Source organism: Bos grunniens, chromosome 16 (genome assembly GCF_055505025.1).
Source record: "Bos grunniens cultivar Pamir isolate PY7600 chromosome 16, Bosgru_T2T1.0, whole genome shotgun sequence".
Classification (NCBI taxonomy): Eukaryota; Metazoa; Chordata; class Mammalia; order Artiodactyla; family Bovidae; genus Bos; species Bos grunniens.
Window position 1 is genome coordinate 21,413,499 of NC_141180.1, and position 17,419 is coordinate 21,430,917.

Below are 17,419 nucleotides of genomic sequence, written 5' to 3' on the forward strand. Positions count from 1 at the left end.
CAGATGATTTCACATATAAGTGGGCTGCCAACAGGTTGGTGAAATTGCTAAAAACTGAAAGTTAAGTACAAAAGTCCAAAAAGGATTGTAAATACAAACATCAAAAATAGATTTCTTTTATCAAATGTATACACATTAACTACTGGGAGGCACTGATTCTAAGAATTTCCTTTAAACTCTTATCCTTTGATTCTCCTTTACTTAGATCATCCTATGATCACCTGGCAAGGAACAGACATACTAGTTTCCAAGGAAATGCAATAACTTAGTCTCTAAAATATTTTAACAGGATGTTAATAGAGGCACATCAAGAAAGACTTTACTTTCAGTGATTATCTATAAACCAAGAGTAAGACGAAAATATATTTCCTTAATAGTATAATTAAAACTCCCTGGGCAAAGGAAAATCTAAAGGGAAAACAAGGTTTAGGAGACATACTGAATTTTTGGCACAAATACACTTGGAAAATTACTCAATTTTTCACTGACATTATTTTTAAAGAAATTAAACTGTATTCTAGTATGAAAATTATTCAACAATTTTCACAATTTTAGAAAGAATTCAAACTTCTGCTGATGTGGTCAATCTCATAATTAAAGAGAAGATAAAATTTTCTAACGGAAAGAGCATATCCAAAAATGACCTCAACTCAATAGAAATATTATCAGTATATTAAGGTTTTCAAAAATAAGACAAAAAAATCAATAACAAGTCTTAACTCATAATTGAAGTAGTTCCTCAGATAAGCTCAATCACATCCAAAACAATCAGAATAAAATTTAAGGTTTCTTTTGGTAGCTTAAAACACTATCATCAATATAAAACATTTTAAAATATAAACAAATCCTGAGTTTATTTTAAATATTGACAATTCTGTTACCTGAAATGAATCAAACACAAATTTCTATTTTGTAACCTAAATATTCAAGATTTGCATCTTTTCCTTCCATTTTCAAATTGTGTATTACCAAGACATGAGCAGATCAGAAGTCCCACCTATTAAAAGCTATCAATACAATCCAGCTCTAAACAGCTCTAATAACATTTGTTAATTTTTATGAAGAGATAATAGAAGGAATTCTCTTTAACTCTCAACTTTGTCAGAAGGAGATGATTTGATACTTTCTCCCTCTAAACTGCATTTAATGTACAAAAGTAGATCAATGGGATTAAAAAGGGTAAAAGACAAACCAAAACAAATAATTTTACACAGGCCCCAAAATTAAGAGTTCAGAGTATAACATAATAAAAAAATTCCTTCTAAATCAATTTTTTACTATTAATTACTATCATTCATTGAGCTTCTAAAATAGTTTAATACTTTTTAAAAATTGCACTAATTAAGTAAATTATTTTATAATGAGCAAATAGGATGTTTTATTCATTATAAAACACAAATAATTAAAATCCCTCTTCCCCCTTATTCATCACAATATACCTTCTCTTACTGGCTCACTGGTTGACCCTCCTTTTAGACTCAGCATCCTGGAGAAGCCATTGGAAAGAGTAGAGAAAATGCCACGGATGAAATATCCCTGCTGCTCAGACTCCACTGACCCCACTGAAGTTGGCCACCGTCCAACAAATCTGACACTGGAGCGGGGTTCTGGCTCTGAAAGAGATCTGCTGAATGGAACCCGAAGTGACTGAGTGTTTACCAGGTTCTGCTTCTCCATTGATGTCCCAAGGACTTCATTGCCAGAGGAAGAAATATTATCCCCAACCATCTTTGGCAGGACTGCTTGTTGTGGTGGTTCATCCAAGTCTCCTTTATTATTTTCCAATTGCTCCTTTTTGTCCCCTTTCAACCTTAAGCTGTGGTGTGTTTGCCACCGATAAGCACCCAGTGGCTTTCCTAGACTGGAAACAGCCTGTTCATTTTTCTTCCTCTTGCTTTTCACTGGACCACGCCATGGATAACTCTTTAAGCTTGTTCCTATCTCTGAGTGTGCATAAGCAGGTTCTGACAAAGATCTTCGATAGCTTGGAGGACACGGTGATGTTTGTCTCTTAAAGATGCTCATCTTCCATGACTCCATTTTTTAACAACTTCTTGAAACTTTAAATTTTTTGCTCTGCAGTCTTTGCAGTTGAACCACACTTGTCCGTGCAGTCCAAAATATTCAACTGCTTAAACAGCTTTCTTTGTGTGGCTTTGAACCACAGCAGATGTTGCTGCTTAAGAACTGGTGTCATGTTATTACCCCCATTTTCCCAGATCTCCAAAATTTCAGCAAGCACCCAAAAATCTCCTGTCTGAAGCAAATTATCTTCAGAATACAGCAAAAGAAGATCATCTCACTTCCTGCAGTAGGTTACATTTCTGCACTGAGTTTTCAGGAAATGGTTTTTTTTTTTTTTTTTTTTTAAATGAGAAGTGAAATAAAAGCAACAAAAAAAAACCCACAGACACCTTTGGGGACCAATAGCAGTTAAGTGTTCACTATGTGAATGATATTGGGTTAAAAACGGATTGTGAAAGTACTCAAGCTGACTTACACACTTTCCAGAAGAAGAAGAAAAAACTTGCCTAAAAGTCTGCTCTCTAAGTGACAGCTCTTCAGGATAGTTTTTAAAGTTGGCATTTCAAGAAAATTCTTGCTATTTATGCCACAACTTCTCTCAAAGTTAATATTGTTTTACAACCAATAGGTAAAGTTTTGTGCAAGAGGCATTGCAAAGATGAGGGGAAAAGGACAAAAGAATGCCAAAATATAAAGCCATTTTTAATGTAAACATACTAGGGAGAATTTTAAAAGCACAAGTGGACAGAAAAAAGAAAAGGGATAGTGGATACTTGCTATGAACTATAGCAAAGGAAAAGGAAAATCTTAAGGCAACATCTTGTGGGAACTGGAACACAGGAAAGTACATACTTAAATGATTTCTAAAAGGGAAAAGTTTGCTTTATAAATCTAATTGGGGTAAGTTGTCTGGAAAAATATTCCCTATCTATTTAACCAGAAAAATTCCTTTATTCCTCTTTGTGCTATTTGCAACCTAAAAAAAAAAAAAAAAAAAGAGCTGACTACTTAAAATTTTATTAAAGCAAAGTACCTTATATTGAACCAAGATCATGAATGCCAAGTTTTTTTGCTGGTTAATTTTTTTTTCAACTGTCAGCTCATAAACTCCTGAAAATAGGGGTTTCAAATGGAAAGCCTGACAGACTTAAGACCATCAATAAAAGAGATAAAACATGGCAATCAGATCACTTTGCAAGCTGCATAAAAGATGATGATTTCATATGGAAAACTAAAAAACCATCCATTTGTAGAATATGTACAATGAAAAAACAGTTCTTAACTAAGTCTCTTTCTTATTATTGCCAAACAGTAAAGTTAGTAACATATCTATTCTTTGAAACATGTTAAAATGTTCTAGTTATTTCCATTATCATAAAATAATGATCTCATCTTCATTTGTTTATATAGTCTCTAAATTTACACATTTCTGTACTAAGTAAGTGTTGAAGTACTCAGCTTTCCCAAAAGTATAATAAATCAAATTAGAGTATATTACAATCATAAAATTTTCTCTTGGCTTAAAAAAGACACTTAGAAATGTGAATCTGCAAAAAGAGAAAAACAATAAACATTAAGTTCTAATCTCTACTTATGACACATCACACAATCCACCAAAACTAATCTGCGATGGAAAATAAACCTAAATGTAAAATATAAACTGATAAAGCTTATAAAGGACATCACAAGAGAATATTTTTGTGAACTGAGGATAGGCAAAAATTTCTTGGGATTAAAAAAAAAGTAATAACTGGACTTCCCTGGTGGTCCAGTGCTCAGGAATCCACCTGCCAGCGCAGGGGACACTAGTTCGATCCCTGATCTGGGAAGATTCCACAGGCCGCAAGGCAACTAAGTCCAAGCACCACAACTACTGAATCTGCATTCTAGAGCGCATGAACCACAACTACAGAGCCTGTGCACCGACAGCCTGTCCTCTGCAACAAAAGAAGCCATCGCAAAAGGAAGCCCACACACCACAACAAAGAATAGCCCCTGCTTGCCACAACTGAAAGCCCAGATGCAGCACTGAAGGCCTAGTGCGACCAAAAATAAAATAAAGTAAGTTTTATAAAAAGTAGTAACCATGATAGGAAAACATTAATAACTATGAATTCCTAAAAATTAAAACCTTAATACGTCTAGAAGACAATCAATAAGCAGTCAGTAAGCAAGCTACAAAATGGGAGAATATATTCACAATAAAATGTCTTACAATTTGTACCACAAAATGTAAAATTGAGAAGGAAATGGCAACCCACGCCAGTATTCTTGCCTGGAAATCCCATGGACGGAGGAGCCTGGTGGGCTACAGTCCACGGGGTTGCAAAGAGTCGGACACGACTAGGAAGAGAGAGTTGAACAGACCCTTCATGAAGAAAGTTATATGAATGGTCAATAAGCATAGTGGGAAATGTACTCAACATCATTAGGACTGAGAGAAAAGCAAATTAAAGCCAATAATGAGATATCATTCACTAAAACAGCTAACACTTAAACGGCTAATAACACCAGATGGTGGTGAGGATGTGGAGCAACCAGAAATCTCATAATCAGTCATGAAGTCGTGAAATGATACAATTGCTACGGAACAAATTTGACAATTTTATTTTCACAAGATAAACATACATTTATCCAATGCACATCAGTTCCACTCATAAGCATTTACTCAAGAGAAAAGAAAATACACAAACTTGTACTTCATGTTCACAGCAGCTTTATTTACGAAACCCATAAACTGAAAACAACCCAAATGTCTATCACAGTAGACTGGATAAACAAACTGTGATGGTTTCATACACTGTATACAACTCAGCTATAAAAAGAATAAACTACTAATAACAAAACAATGTGAATGAAAACCACAGATATTATACCAACAAAAGAAACTAGACACAAAAGAGCACATGCTGTATGATTCCATTTCTACAGAGTTCTAATAGGCTAAATTATTTTTTAACAGGGGGGAAAAAATCAACAAAGCAGTTGTCAGTGGTGGAAAGCATTATTAACAAGAAAGGGGCACCAGGAAACTTTCTAGGGTTAAGGAAATTTTCTTAATCTTGATATACATGTGAATATGGGTATATTTGTCAAGACTCATCCAATTGTTCTCAAGATTTATGCATTTTCCCGTAATTAAGTTTTACCTTTAAAGAACTGCAAATACTACGGTTAGTAGGTTTACTTATCTAATATAATGACTTAGCAATTCTGAAAGCACTTTCCATGTATTTAAGACTTGAGAAAAGAAGTAAATGTATTGAAGATAATGAATGAATATGGATGAATACATACATAGAGACAGACCTACCAATACTGGAACAAACCAATACTATACACCTCCAGATATGTTGAACTGTGAAAGCATAGCTTGTGATTTATTCCTGTAAAAAAAAAAAAAATGCATAACCTAAATCTAATCACAAGCAGCATCAGATAACCTTGAATAAAGAAGATCTATGAAATAACTATATCCTTTGCTTCAAAAGTGTCAAGGTCAGAAAAATAAGAGAAAAGCTATAGAACTGTTGTAATTCAAGAGACTAAGGAGAAACAATGAAAAGTAATGCATAATTTTGGATCTGATCCTAAAATGGGGAGAAAAGCTATAAAACAAACATTATTGGGATAACTGACAAAATCTGAATATGGACTATTGTTAGATAATAGAATATTAAGATTTCTCATTTTCATTATGAAAGAGAATATTATTATTCTTAGGAAATTCCCACTGAAGTATTTTGGGATCTTAGAGGCATGATGTTTCCAATTTACCCTCAAATGACTCAGGGAAAAACTACACATATAAAGGTATATAAAATATGACCAAACAAACAGGGTAAACTGTACATAATTATTGAATCTAGGGGAGTCCCTTGGACTGCAAGGAGATCCAACCAGTCCATTCTAAAGGAGATCAGTCCTGGGTGTTCTTTGGAAGGAATGATGCTAAAAGCTGAAACTCCAGTACTTTGGCCGCCTCATGTGAAGAGTTGACTCACTGGAAAAGACTCTGACGCTGGGAGGGATTGGAGGCAGGAGGAGAAGGGGATGACAGAGGATGAGATGGCTGGATGGCATCACCGACTCGATGGGCGTGAGTTCAAGTGAACTCCGGGAGTTGGTGACGGACAGGGAGTTGTGGCATGCTGCAATTCATGGGGTCGCACAGTCGGACACGACTGAGTGACTGAACTGAACTGAAAGGGTCCCTGGTAGCTTAGTGGTAAAGAATCTGCCTGAAATGCAGGAGATGCAGGAGACACAGGTTCGATTTCTGAGTCAGGAAGATCTCGGAGAGAAGGAAATGGCAACCCACTCCAGTATTCTTGCCTGCAAAACTCCATAGACAGAGGAGCCTGGTGGGCTACAGTCAGTGCGGTCACAAAGAGTTGGACATGACTGAGTGCCTGTGCACGTGCACACACACACACAGACACACCCACACAAAGGGTATATACAAGTTTCTCCTATGCTTGCAAATATTCTCTAGGCTTGAAATTACTTCAAAATAAGACATTACACACGTAAATTTTTTTAATTTCAAAATTACTTCCTTTGGGTCTATAACAAATATTTTATTATTAATACTGTAATGGTCCCTATTTCAGAATATCTTTTGAGTAATACTAATAAGAAAATATCTAATTTCACAGGTTTCATGAGAGGGAAGTTAATCAAGATCACCCTATTAAAACACCTCAGTAAAAATTAAAACTACGATTTTGAGAAAAGTTGCACTGTAAGAGTAGAACTTAAGCCCCATAATTAACACTGTAAAATTCAGAGACTCAGTGTTATATGAGAAAATACTTTTACACACTAAATAGGTAAGGTAAGAATAATTATACTAGTTTCTAAACTCATCAACCCAATTCTTTCAAGGAGCTACTACAATTCTTCTTACCATAAACTTCCCTATTTAAAGGAATATGGAAGTGGAAAATATTAAATAGCACATAAAAGATTCAAGCAAAATCAGAAAGCGAAAGAAACACAGAGTGAGGAAGTGACAGTCTCTAAGTAGGGATAATCAAAGAAATGAAGAAATTCACCTCTCTTAGAGTTGGCTAAAGTTGGATTTGGCAAATGTTTCAGATTCTCTTCTATCGTTATGATAGCCTAATATCATTTGTTAGTTATTTCTCCAAGTTTTGTCTTTCACCTGAATTTAAGACAATCACTTGACACCTGCATTCTCTAAATTTTATCAAATGTATACAACAAATTTATAATTTTTAAGAAAAGATTCCAAGTTTTATAATTTTTTAATTAGAAACTATGACACTACCACTGAACTACCACATTCATTATGAATCCTAATATAAAAATTGGCTACTGATTAAAGTGTCTTAACAAGAACACTACTGCCACCTCAAGTATCAGCTAATTATTATTCACCTCCTTAATATATAATTTGTAATATTTAAAGCACAGCTTTAAGAATCACTCTAGTTGCTTAGCCAAAAGAAACATCTGAATTCTCTAAATATACAAGTATTTATATTGGTATGGGGCCATTTTTAAAATGGTTATTGAGTACACATATCAGGCACTGAACTAAGACTAGAGGAACAAAAACGAACAAAAAATACACTGTCCCTGCCCTGCTGAAACTGCCAGCTAACCAGGAAGGACTGATAGTAAGCAAGGGAGTCTACAGAATGCTCGGAAAGTGTGATGCAAGGAAATTTTTAACCATGTCTAATTTGAATGCAGAGTTCCAAAGAATAGCAAGGAGAGATAAGAAAGCCTTCCTCAGTGATCACTGCAAAGAAATAGACAAAAACAACAGAATGGGAAAGACTAGAGATCTCTTCAAGAAAATCAGAGATACCAAGGGAACATTTCATGCAAAGATGGGCTCGATAAAGGACAGAAATGGTATGGACCTAACAGAAGCAGAAGATATTAAGAAGAGGTGGCAAGAATACACAGAAGAACTGTACAAAAAAGATCTTCATGACCCAGATAATCACACTAGTGTGATCACTCACCTAGAGCCAGACATCCTGGAATGTGAAGTCAAGTGGGCCTTAGAAAGCGTCACTACAAACAAAGCTAGTGGAGGTGATGAAATTCCAGTTGAGCTATTTCAAATCCTGAAAGATGAGGCTGTGAAAGTGCTGCACTCAATACGCCAGCAAATTTGGAAAACTCAGCAGTGGCCACAGGACTGGAAAAGGTCAGTTTTCATTCCAATCCCAAAGAAAGGCGATGTCAAAGAATGCTCAAACTACCGCACAATTGCACTCATCTCACACGCTAGTAAAGTAATGCTTAAAATTCTCCAAGCCAGGCTTCAGCAATACGTGAACCGTGAACTTCCACATGTTCAAGCTGGTTTTAGAAAAGGCAGAGGAACCATAGATCAAATTGCCAACATCTGCTGGATCATGGAAAAAGCAAGAGAGTTCCAGAAAAACATCTATTTCTGCTTTATTGACTATGCCAAAGCCTTTGACTGTGTGGATCACAATAAACTCTGGAAAATTCTGAAAGAGATGGGAATACCAGACCACCTGACCTGCCTCTTGAGAAACCTGTATGCAGGTCAGGAAGCAACAGTTAGAACTGGACATGGAACAACAGACTGGTTCCAAATAAGAAAAGGTATATGTCAAGGCTATATATTGTCACCCTGCTTATGAGAAACGCTGGGCTGGAGGAACACAAGCTGGAATCAAGACTGCCGGGGGAAATATCAATCACCCTCAGACATGCAGATAACACCACCCTTATGGCAGAAAGCAAAGGACTAAAGAACCTCTTGATAAAAGTGAAAGAGGAGAGTGAAAAAGTTGGCTTAAAGCTCAACATTCAGAAAACTAAGATCATGGCATCCAGTCCCATCACTTCATGGCAAATAGATAGGGAAACAGTGGAAACACTGGCTGACTTTATTTTTCTGAGCTCCAAAATCACTGCAGATGGTGATTGCAGCCATGAAATTAAAAGACACTTACTCCTGGGAAGGAAAGTTATGACCAACCTAGACAGCATATTAAAAAGCAGAGACATCACTTTGTCAACAAAGGTCCGTCTAGTCAAGGCTACAGTTTTTCCAGTGGTCATGTATGGATGTGAGAGTTGGAGTATAAAGAAAGCTGAGCACTGAAGAATTGATGCTTTTGAATTGTGGTGTTGGAGACAACTCTTGAGAGTCCCTTGGGCTGCAAGGAGATCCAACCAGTCCATCCTAAAGGAGATCAGTCCTGGATGTTCATTGGAAGGACTGATGTTGAAGCTGAAACTCCAATACTTGGGCCTCCTGATGCAAAGAGCTGACTCATTTGAAAAGACCCTCATGTTGGGAAAGATTTAGAGCAGGAGGAGAAGGGGACGACAGAGGATGAGAAGGTTGGATGGCATCACCGACTCAATGAACATGGGTTTGGGTGAACTCTTGGAGTTGGTAATGAACAGGGGGGCCTGGGGTGCTGCGGTTCATGGGGTCGCAAAGAGTTGGACACAACTGAGCGACTGAACTGAACTGCAGGCACAAGGGATAGAACCAATTTCTTTCCAGTTCTCTTGATCTTGAGATTATACTGTTATACTCAATTCTACTATGTCATGCAACATACATTTCTAAAAATCATCACACTTTACAAATTCGACAATAAAACTTCAAGGCTTTTGAGGCAGGTGGGTTTGGGAAGAAACATTTAGAAACAATGACACATAAAAAAAGATAAGCTAATAAAAACTGTAGACCATTTTGCACATGTTAAATGGTTAAGAAAAGCCTAAATGCTAAAATAAATACATCATGTTACTTTAAAAAAAAACCCTGAAGTTTGCCTGTAGAAGTGGGCATCAGAAGGGTTGTGGCTTTTTCGTTTTTGTGACATGATGGAAGGAGGGTTATCTGAAATCTAAATGACAGCTGTAACGCTTAAGTGGACAGATGTGGCTCATAACAAGTGTGGGGAATTGAGGTAGCTGGTAGCTGGTCAAGATGTATGCCTTTCAATATCTCCTACAGTATCATGCTTTACTTGGATACAGTTTTTGGTATGTAGCTAACATTTCCCAACAAACGGCACATAAGCAAACACAAAATTCATGTAATGCTCCAACTGTTCCCTACTATCCATCACATGATACACATCCTCATTTTCAAAAGAAGCATGACATAAAATAAATTTCAATTTAAAAAACTTTTGAAAAACTCCTGAAACATAAAATAATAATAATTTTCTTTTTTAAACACCAAAAATAAAGCATGATAGTAGAGCTGACTATATCTTCTCTTTTCCTTAATACTGGTATGGTATTAAAAAAAAAAAAAAAAACAGGTAAAAATATCAACAGGAAGCCTTACCATTGGAAGGCACAATAAATGCACAGGGTTTGAAATAGTTCTTGAACTAAGTATATTCCACTCTTTAGTTCAAACTTTTCACTTTTTTCTTTCTCCTCAGAAAGACCAGAACAATAACAACGAAGGGATCAAACTCAAGATGTGGGCACAAAGACCAAGCGTAAAGATAATGCAACAGACCTGCTTCTAGGCCAATGCTTCTCATGCTTTAGGGTATGAATGAATCACCAGGAGATTGAATTAAAATGTAGACTTTGTTTTAGTACACATGGGTGAGAGCCTGAAATTCTACATTTCTAATAAGCTGTAAGTGATATGTATGCTACTGATTCACGGGACAAATTGTGACTAACAAGCTGTAGACAGATTTTTAAATAAAAAGACTAAAGGAATTCTAAAGGCTCCCATGAGATTCAGTCAAGTTCTCCAAAATAAAAACATCGTATTGGGATTACAGGATAAAGTGAGAATATTTGCTTGAAATATTCTGTGAGAGTGACTATGAACATCACATAGAGACTTTGCTCATGGTCGTGTGCAGAGAATTAAAGATACAGCAATCCTAGCCAAATCTCTTCCTTGGAGACAGCAAAGACTATCTATAGCATATAAATAAAGCACAATTAAAAATTCAACAATCTTCTGCATTTTAAGAACTGTGGCATTTTTTTTTTTAATGGAAGGAAGCAAGGGAGGGAGATGCAAATGACCATCTATAGGAGGATGCCCAAATAAATCACAGTACATACCATGCAAAAACAACCACATATATTTAACTGTGCTAGAAACACACACATTTTTAAAGAGTGATTGCCTGTAGGGAGTACAACTGAGGTATCACCTTAGATCTTTATGGTTCTATTTTTTAACTATGAGTATATACTATAGTCACAGTAAGAAGAAAAAAAACGGAAATTTAGGTGGTAAGAAGTCTAAGGGATAAGGTATAAAAGCAATATATACTATAAAAAGTAGATCATGATCCCACTTTTACTGAAGATTATCATTAATATGTCAGTATACATATGATGAAATTTGCGTAGAGAGAAATTCTGTTCCTATTTCTTTTAAATATTTTCTTTTTTAAAAATAATAAAATGTGTTATTATTGCTGCTAATAGATTTATGTTTTTATATTATTAATTTCTATAATATATGAAATTTTATAATGACTGTATATTTTTATTCCTTTTGAATGCACAAAGTTTAAATAAGCATATTTTAAAAATCTACCCAGAGCAAAAATGGAAACTTTTAATATCAATACACAGAATCAGAATTAGAGAACAGAGAACTAAACAAGACATCACAGATTAACTTAACCAACACTTAAATATAATCAAATGAGGCTAGAGAAAAAAACTTGTCCATGACTACTTAGTCAACAGCAAAAACAAACAAACAAAAAGAACACATGGGTATCCTAATTCCTAATTCAGGATTCTATATAACCTCTTTAAATTAGCATTTTCCAACTATGGTTCACAGAATACAGTTGATAAATTTAGGTTTACGGGGCATAATTGTGACACTGAGTTAAGATATTTTATTGTTATCTAGTTTAAATGCTAAATTCTTTATTTTTTAAACATTAAAATAGGATATCAGTTTCTCATTAAAATGGCTTTTCTGATTTCTTTCAACTAAGGGAAGCAAGCAGAGATGAAAAGGCAAAACTTGAGCTTTCTCAGATTACAAATACTAGTCTGCCACCACTTCCTATCTTTTAAGACACACCTTTTCTATACCGAAATTCTATCCTATAAATCTCACATGCTCTTATGTAATAGAAGATATGACATAATACAATTAACCAAGAGTTCAGGAGTTAGGTTACTGGAACAACAGAGTACATACTTCTTAGATCAACTAATGAAAAGCTTTAAAAATAGGATTAATTTCTATAAACCAGAAGAAGACATCTTTCAAAAATACAAAGTCTTTGTTTATTCAAAGCTAAGTAATTAATAACAAAACATCCCCTTCCCATCTCCTATCACTGGAGCACATCTGCTTCCCGATGAAACACTTCCTGTGGCAAAAACTACCTCCTTTCTAAGTGAGAGAACTCAAAGACACACCTGACACGTACACAGCTTCTCACTTGAGAAAGCTATGTCTAGAGGAGCTAAATAAAGGTGATTCTTAATAGACAACTCTCAGAATTTATTTTTAATAAAATGTTTTAAGATAAAAACCAAAACACAGATGACTTCTAATTCTATCATTAAAGTCTTTTAAAAAATAAAAACTTCTTGTTTTCCTCTAAACATCTCTGGTCACACCTTCTCTGTCTCCTGTGAGATTCATTCTTCTCTATCTAGTCTCTAAATGTTAGGAGTTTATCAAACTGGGTCCCAGGCACCCCATCGCCATATTCTCACCATGCATATCATCATTCACAGTTACCACAGCAACTTATACCTCCAGTTCAGACATGATCTCCTTTGACCAACATATTCATATATTCAATTAGACGTTTTGTGGCCTCTCAAATTCAAAACGTATAAAACCTAACCCATGATCTTTCCTTTAAAATCTGTTCTCATTCCAGTGTTGCTAATTCTAATAAAAATAACATCCACTCCACTGTATCAGTCCCAAATCTTTGTCATCTCCCTCTCTTACCATTCAATATTAAATCCATGAACCTCGCCGATCTTCCCTAAGTATATTTAATCTACTTCTCTCCATTTCCTCTCAATTAACTACTATCATTTCTCACCTGGATTATCCTACATTTATCTACCTACATCTACTACAGTCCCCTGTAAATCATTATTCCTACTATAGTGAGAATAATCTTTTCCAAATACAAGTTTCCTGCATACTACTTTTCAATTGCTTCCCACTACTCTATAAAACTAACACAAAACATACCAAAATTCCTCAACATAGCCTGGTCCCTACCTACGCCATCCCTTCAGCCTCCTTTGAATCCTTTCAGTCCTTCATACTAACATTCTCCTTCCCCACTGCACGGCTTTTGCCCACAATGTTTCCTCTACATGGAAGGATTTTTCTCCCTTCATCAACTGCCTATTCATGCTTCAGATTTCAGTTCAAGTGTTACTACTTCCTGAGAGAGCCTTTCCTGACTTCCCTGACTAGGTCAAATCTCTTTTTATAGGCTTTTACAGTCCCAAGCGTCTCCCTATTAGAGTTATAACTATTTTTGGACATTTCCTTGTGAGATTATTAATCAGTGATTGTTTCACCTACAAAACTATACTTTACATGCCTGTTTTATTGTCTATAGAGTCCTCAGTACTTGACATACGATAGGCACTCAATAAATATTTGCTGAATTAATTAATAAAAATCTGAGAAAGACCTAAAATAAAAGCACCTGACTTCACGATAGTAGTAAAAAGGATCAGTAATAATGAGTTTAACATTATCTCTCATACCAAGAAGATCACATTAAAACACATATGATGAGGGAGAAGGACAGGGGAGAGAAGACAGTCACCAGGGATTTATCTTTCTTGAACCAAGTGACTATCTGTTTCTTCAAGGATAAGAGAGGCGTATTAACAGAGGAAAATAAAAGAATTATGTCAAATGAGATGAGAGCAGGAAAGAGGCAAGAAATATTGCTTCAATTGTTAAGATTTTCTTCCCCCAGAAATGTCGATTTATTTGCAGAAACTATTACCTGGCTTTTCTAGATTTTCGTAAAAAAATTATTTCTAAGAAAAAAATCTGGCATCACTGGAGAACATCTTGAAGACGCATAAAGAGGTAACTACAAGCACTTAATGAATCTCATACCTTCTTCAGTGAGTATAAACTTAGAAAATGAACAACATTCTGATAACTTGAAATAAGTATCAGTGTTTTACCAATACATCTGATAAATGACAAAGCAGCTTGTACTAAAGTAGACTTAGTTCAGCGCCAAAACTGGGGTTGTTAAAGGAAGGAATTAGAAATATTTTATTATTATAAGGTATTGCACTACTTGGGAAACAATACAGTATCATTTGAAAGTGGACTTGGATTAATTGCTAATATATATTACAAATTCTAGGGCAATCACTTAAAAACTTTATTAAAAGGTAAAGAAGAAAAAAATAGAATCATGTAAAATGATCAATTAAAATAAAAAAAGACAAAAAGGAACGGAAGACAAATACAGAAACAAAGAACAAGGGTAACAAACAAATAATACGGGCAACAAATAGAAAAACAGTAACAAATATAATAGATATTAATCCAACTATATCAATAATCCCTTTAAACATAAATGGTCCAAATATACCAATTAAAGACAGAGATTGTCAGTGGGGATCAAAACACAAGCCCCAGCTACATGTTGCCTACAAGAAATCTGCTTTACATATAAAGATACAAATACATTAAAAGTAAAGGGATTGAAAAAGATGTAACATGCTAACACATACAACATGCTAATCAAAGAAAGCTAAAGTAGCTATACTAATTTCAGATAGGGTAGAATTCAGAGTAAGAGAAAAACTCAGGAATAGATAAAGGCTTATGTAATAATAAGAACCAATTCCCTAAGAAAATTGAGAATCCTTAATGTATATGTACCTAACAGCAAAGTGTCAAATTATGTGAGTTTAAAAACTACAAAGAGAAATAGACGAATCTCCTATTATAGCTGGAGATTTCAACCACACCTCTATGAGAAAGGGACAGTTCAGTAGGTAGAAAATCAGTAAGGACACAGCTGAACTCCACAGCACCTTCAATCAACTGGATATAAGTAACAACTAAGAGCACCACTCTAGACAACTGCTACCTTTTAACGAGTACTTTTATTAAGTACAGTTGGCTTTTTATGTTAGACCTTGAAATTTCAGGAGCAAAGAATTACTGTTAAAGTCAGTTTGGAGACAAGGAAGTGAGTCAAGACTATCATACAAACAGCTGGAAAGCGGCAGCTTTTAAACTCTGTTCCTTCTGGTTGTGTTACATATGCCTTGAAATAAAATAAAAAATCAGAAGCAAATTTAACAAAAGAAATAAACTTTTAGAAAAAGAAACAGAATTTCATCAGTAATATAATACAGTTACCTAGAAATATCAATTAATAAAATGCTCTGGTTGACTTTAGGTTTAACTAAGAATCGAGAACCTTTGTTTGAAATTGTTTACTTTTTACATTTTCTTTTCCTAACAGGCGTTAGTTAAATTTATGGTCTCAGTGAATAGACACTTTATTTAATTATTTCAGGCTTCCCTGGTAGCTCAGCAGTAAAGAAGCCACCTGCCACTGCCTACCAATGCAGGAGACACAGGTTCAATCCCTGAGTCAGGAAGATCTTCTGGATAGGAAATGGCAACCCACTCCAGTATTCTTTCCCAGAAAATTCCATGGACAGAGGAGCCTGGTGGACTACAGTCAGACACAACTAAGCGACTGAGCACAGAAGCATGAAGAAAGATCTATAGAAAGAAATAACAGTCAGTTTTCCCAGCTTTCAAGGATGAGAAGCTTTTCAGGCCAAGGGGATAGTGTTTGAGGGTAGAAGAAAGGCAAAGGGAACTCTTAGCAAAGAGAACAGTACAGATAAAGATATGAAGACATGAAACATTTCAGGCACAGATTAGCATCCAGAGTACAAGGAGAAAGGTAACAGGAGACAACACTACTGTAGAGGCAGACAGAGGGAAGACTAGGGAGCCTCTTATTTGCTAAAGAATTTGGACTTCATCTTGTAAATAATGAAGTGACGTCAAAGTTGCTCAGTCGTGGCCGACCCTTTGCAACCCCATGGACTATACACTCCATGGAATTTTCCAGGCCAGAATACTGGAGTGGGTGGCCTTTCCATTTCTGCAGGGGATCTTCCCAAAATAGGGATCAAACCCAGGTCTCCTGCATTGCAGGCAGGTTCTTTACCAGGTGAGCCACAAGGGAAGCCCAAGAATACTGGAGTAGGTAGCCTATCCCTCCTCCAGCGGATCTTCCCGACACAGAAATGGAACTGGGGTCTCCTGCATTGCAGGCAGATTCTTTACCAACTGAGCTATTAGGGAAGCCCTGTAAATAATGAGAGCTACTAAAAAAGTTTAATGAACTAGCAATGTGATTGTGTTTAGGCTTTTTTATATTAATAGCAAGCTACTTCTGGCAATGGTCAAAGTTAGATGGCAAGGGATATGGCTCAATGGAGGGAGACATGCTAGGAAATAACTAGAAATAAAATAATGAGAAACTGAACTGAGACAACAGAGTTAATGATTCCATTCCTGGCTCCAAGACCCACTAAATATTTCATATCAAACAACAAACCAGATGGTGAGATAAAAACCTAGATGAGATAACAATCCAGAGGAGTAAAACTGGCACCGGAAGTAGTTTCTACTCTGGGGCCTTTGTTACCCAAAACAGGTTCTGAGAAACTGAGGTATGTGGTTAGCAAGCAAAGGGTCTAAAGAGATAAAAGGTCAGAGACCAAGGAAAGACAGGGTTGGACCCCAAGTTACTAATTCCCTTCTCTTTAGCCCACTTTGGATTGGACTCTGAAAAAAAAAATCACCCTAGGACCAAAGTGAATTACAAGTAAATCAGATTTGTAAAAAGCTTGGCTTTTAGTCTTTTAGATTAGCTAATCAAAATCTCAAATGAAATTGTTATGATTATTCCAGTTTGTTAGAACCTTTAGTGTTTGGCAGGAAATAACAAAAATCTTACTGAGAGAAAAATAACATTATCCCAAACCTCAAATGATTTCTAGAAATAAATTTTCAAATAGATCCACTATTCTTTATCTAAATTTTCAGGCTAAATGTGATGAGAATTCAGAAGATTTCACATTTTAGAAAAGTAATATGGTACATATACCATATTGTCACATCATCAGTGGGGTAGGCGGCATTACCCTGTTATCAATCTGATGCAAACTGTACAAACATTTACACTAAGCTGAATAAAACTAAACAGCTTTCTGTCACTTCACAACATGTTTGGACAATAAATGAGTTATGAAACAGCTTTTAGTTGCAGAGCTTTCTGGATTTTAGAACTGTAAAGGACTGTAATGCTATAGAATGCTCAGTACATAAAGATAACAGGGCACATAAGAAGGCAAT

General features: G+C 35.6%; 1 protein-coding gene across 14 annotated transcripts in view; it reads right to left on the bottom strand.

Annotated features, from left to right (window-relative positions):
- The window catches only part of RASAL2 (RAS protein activator like 2), a 399,585-nt gene that overhangs the window by 251,320 nt on the left and 130,846 nt on the right, over positions 1–17,419 (bottom strand). For 8 of the 14 annotated variants that reach the window (XM_086343650.1, XM_086343649.1, XM_086343647.1 and 5 more), the window contains exon 1: positions 1,440–3,232. The exons of 5 other annotated variants lie outside the window; for them this stretch is intronic. In XM_086343650.1, the coding sequence (XP_086199776.1) occupies positions 1,440–2,040 (601 nt within the window). In that variant the 5' untranslated portion in view covers positions 2,041–3,232. Of the gene's footprint in view, positions 1–1,439; positions 3,233–17,419 lie in introns of those variants that run through there. One more of the 14 variants, XM_086343660.1, reaches the window with a different exon arrangement.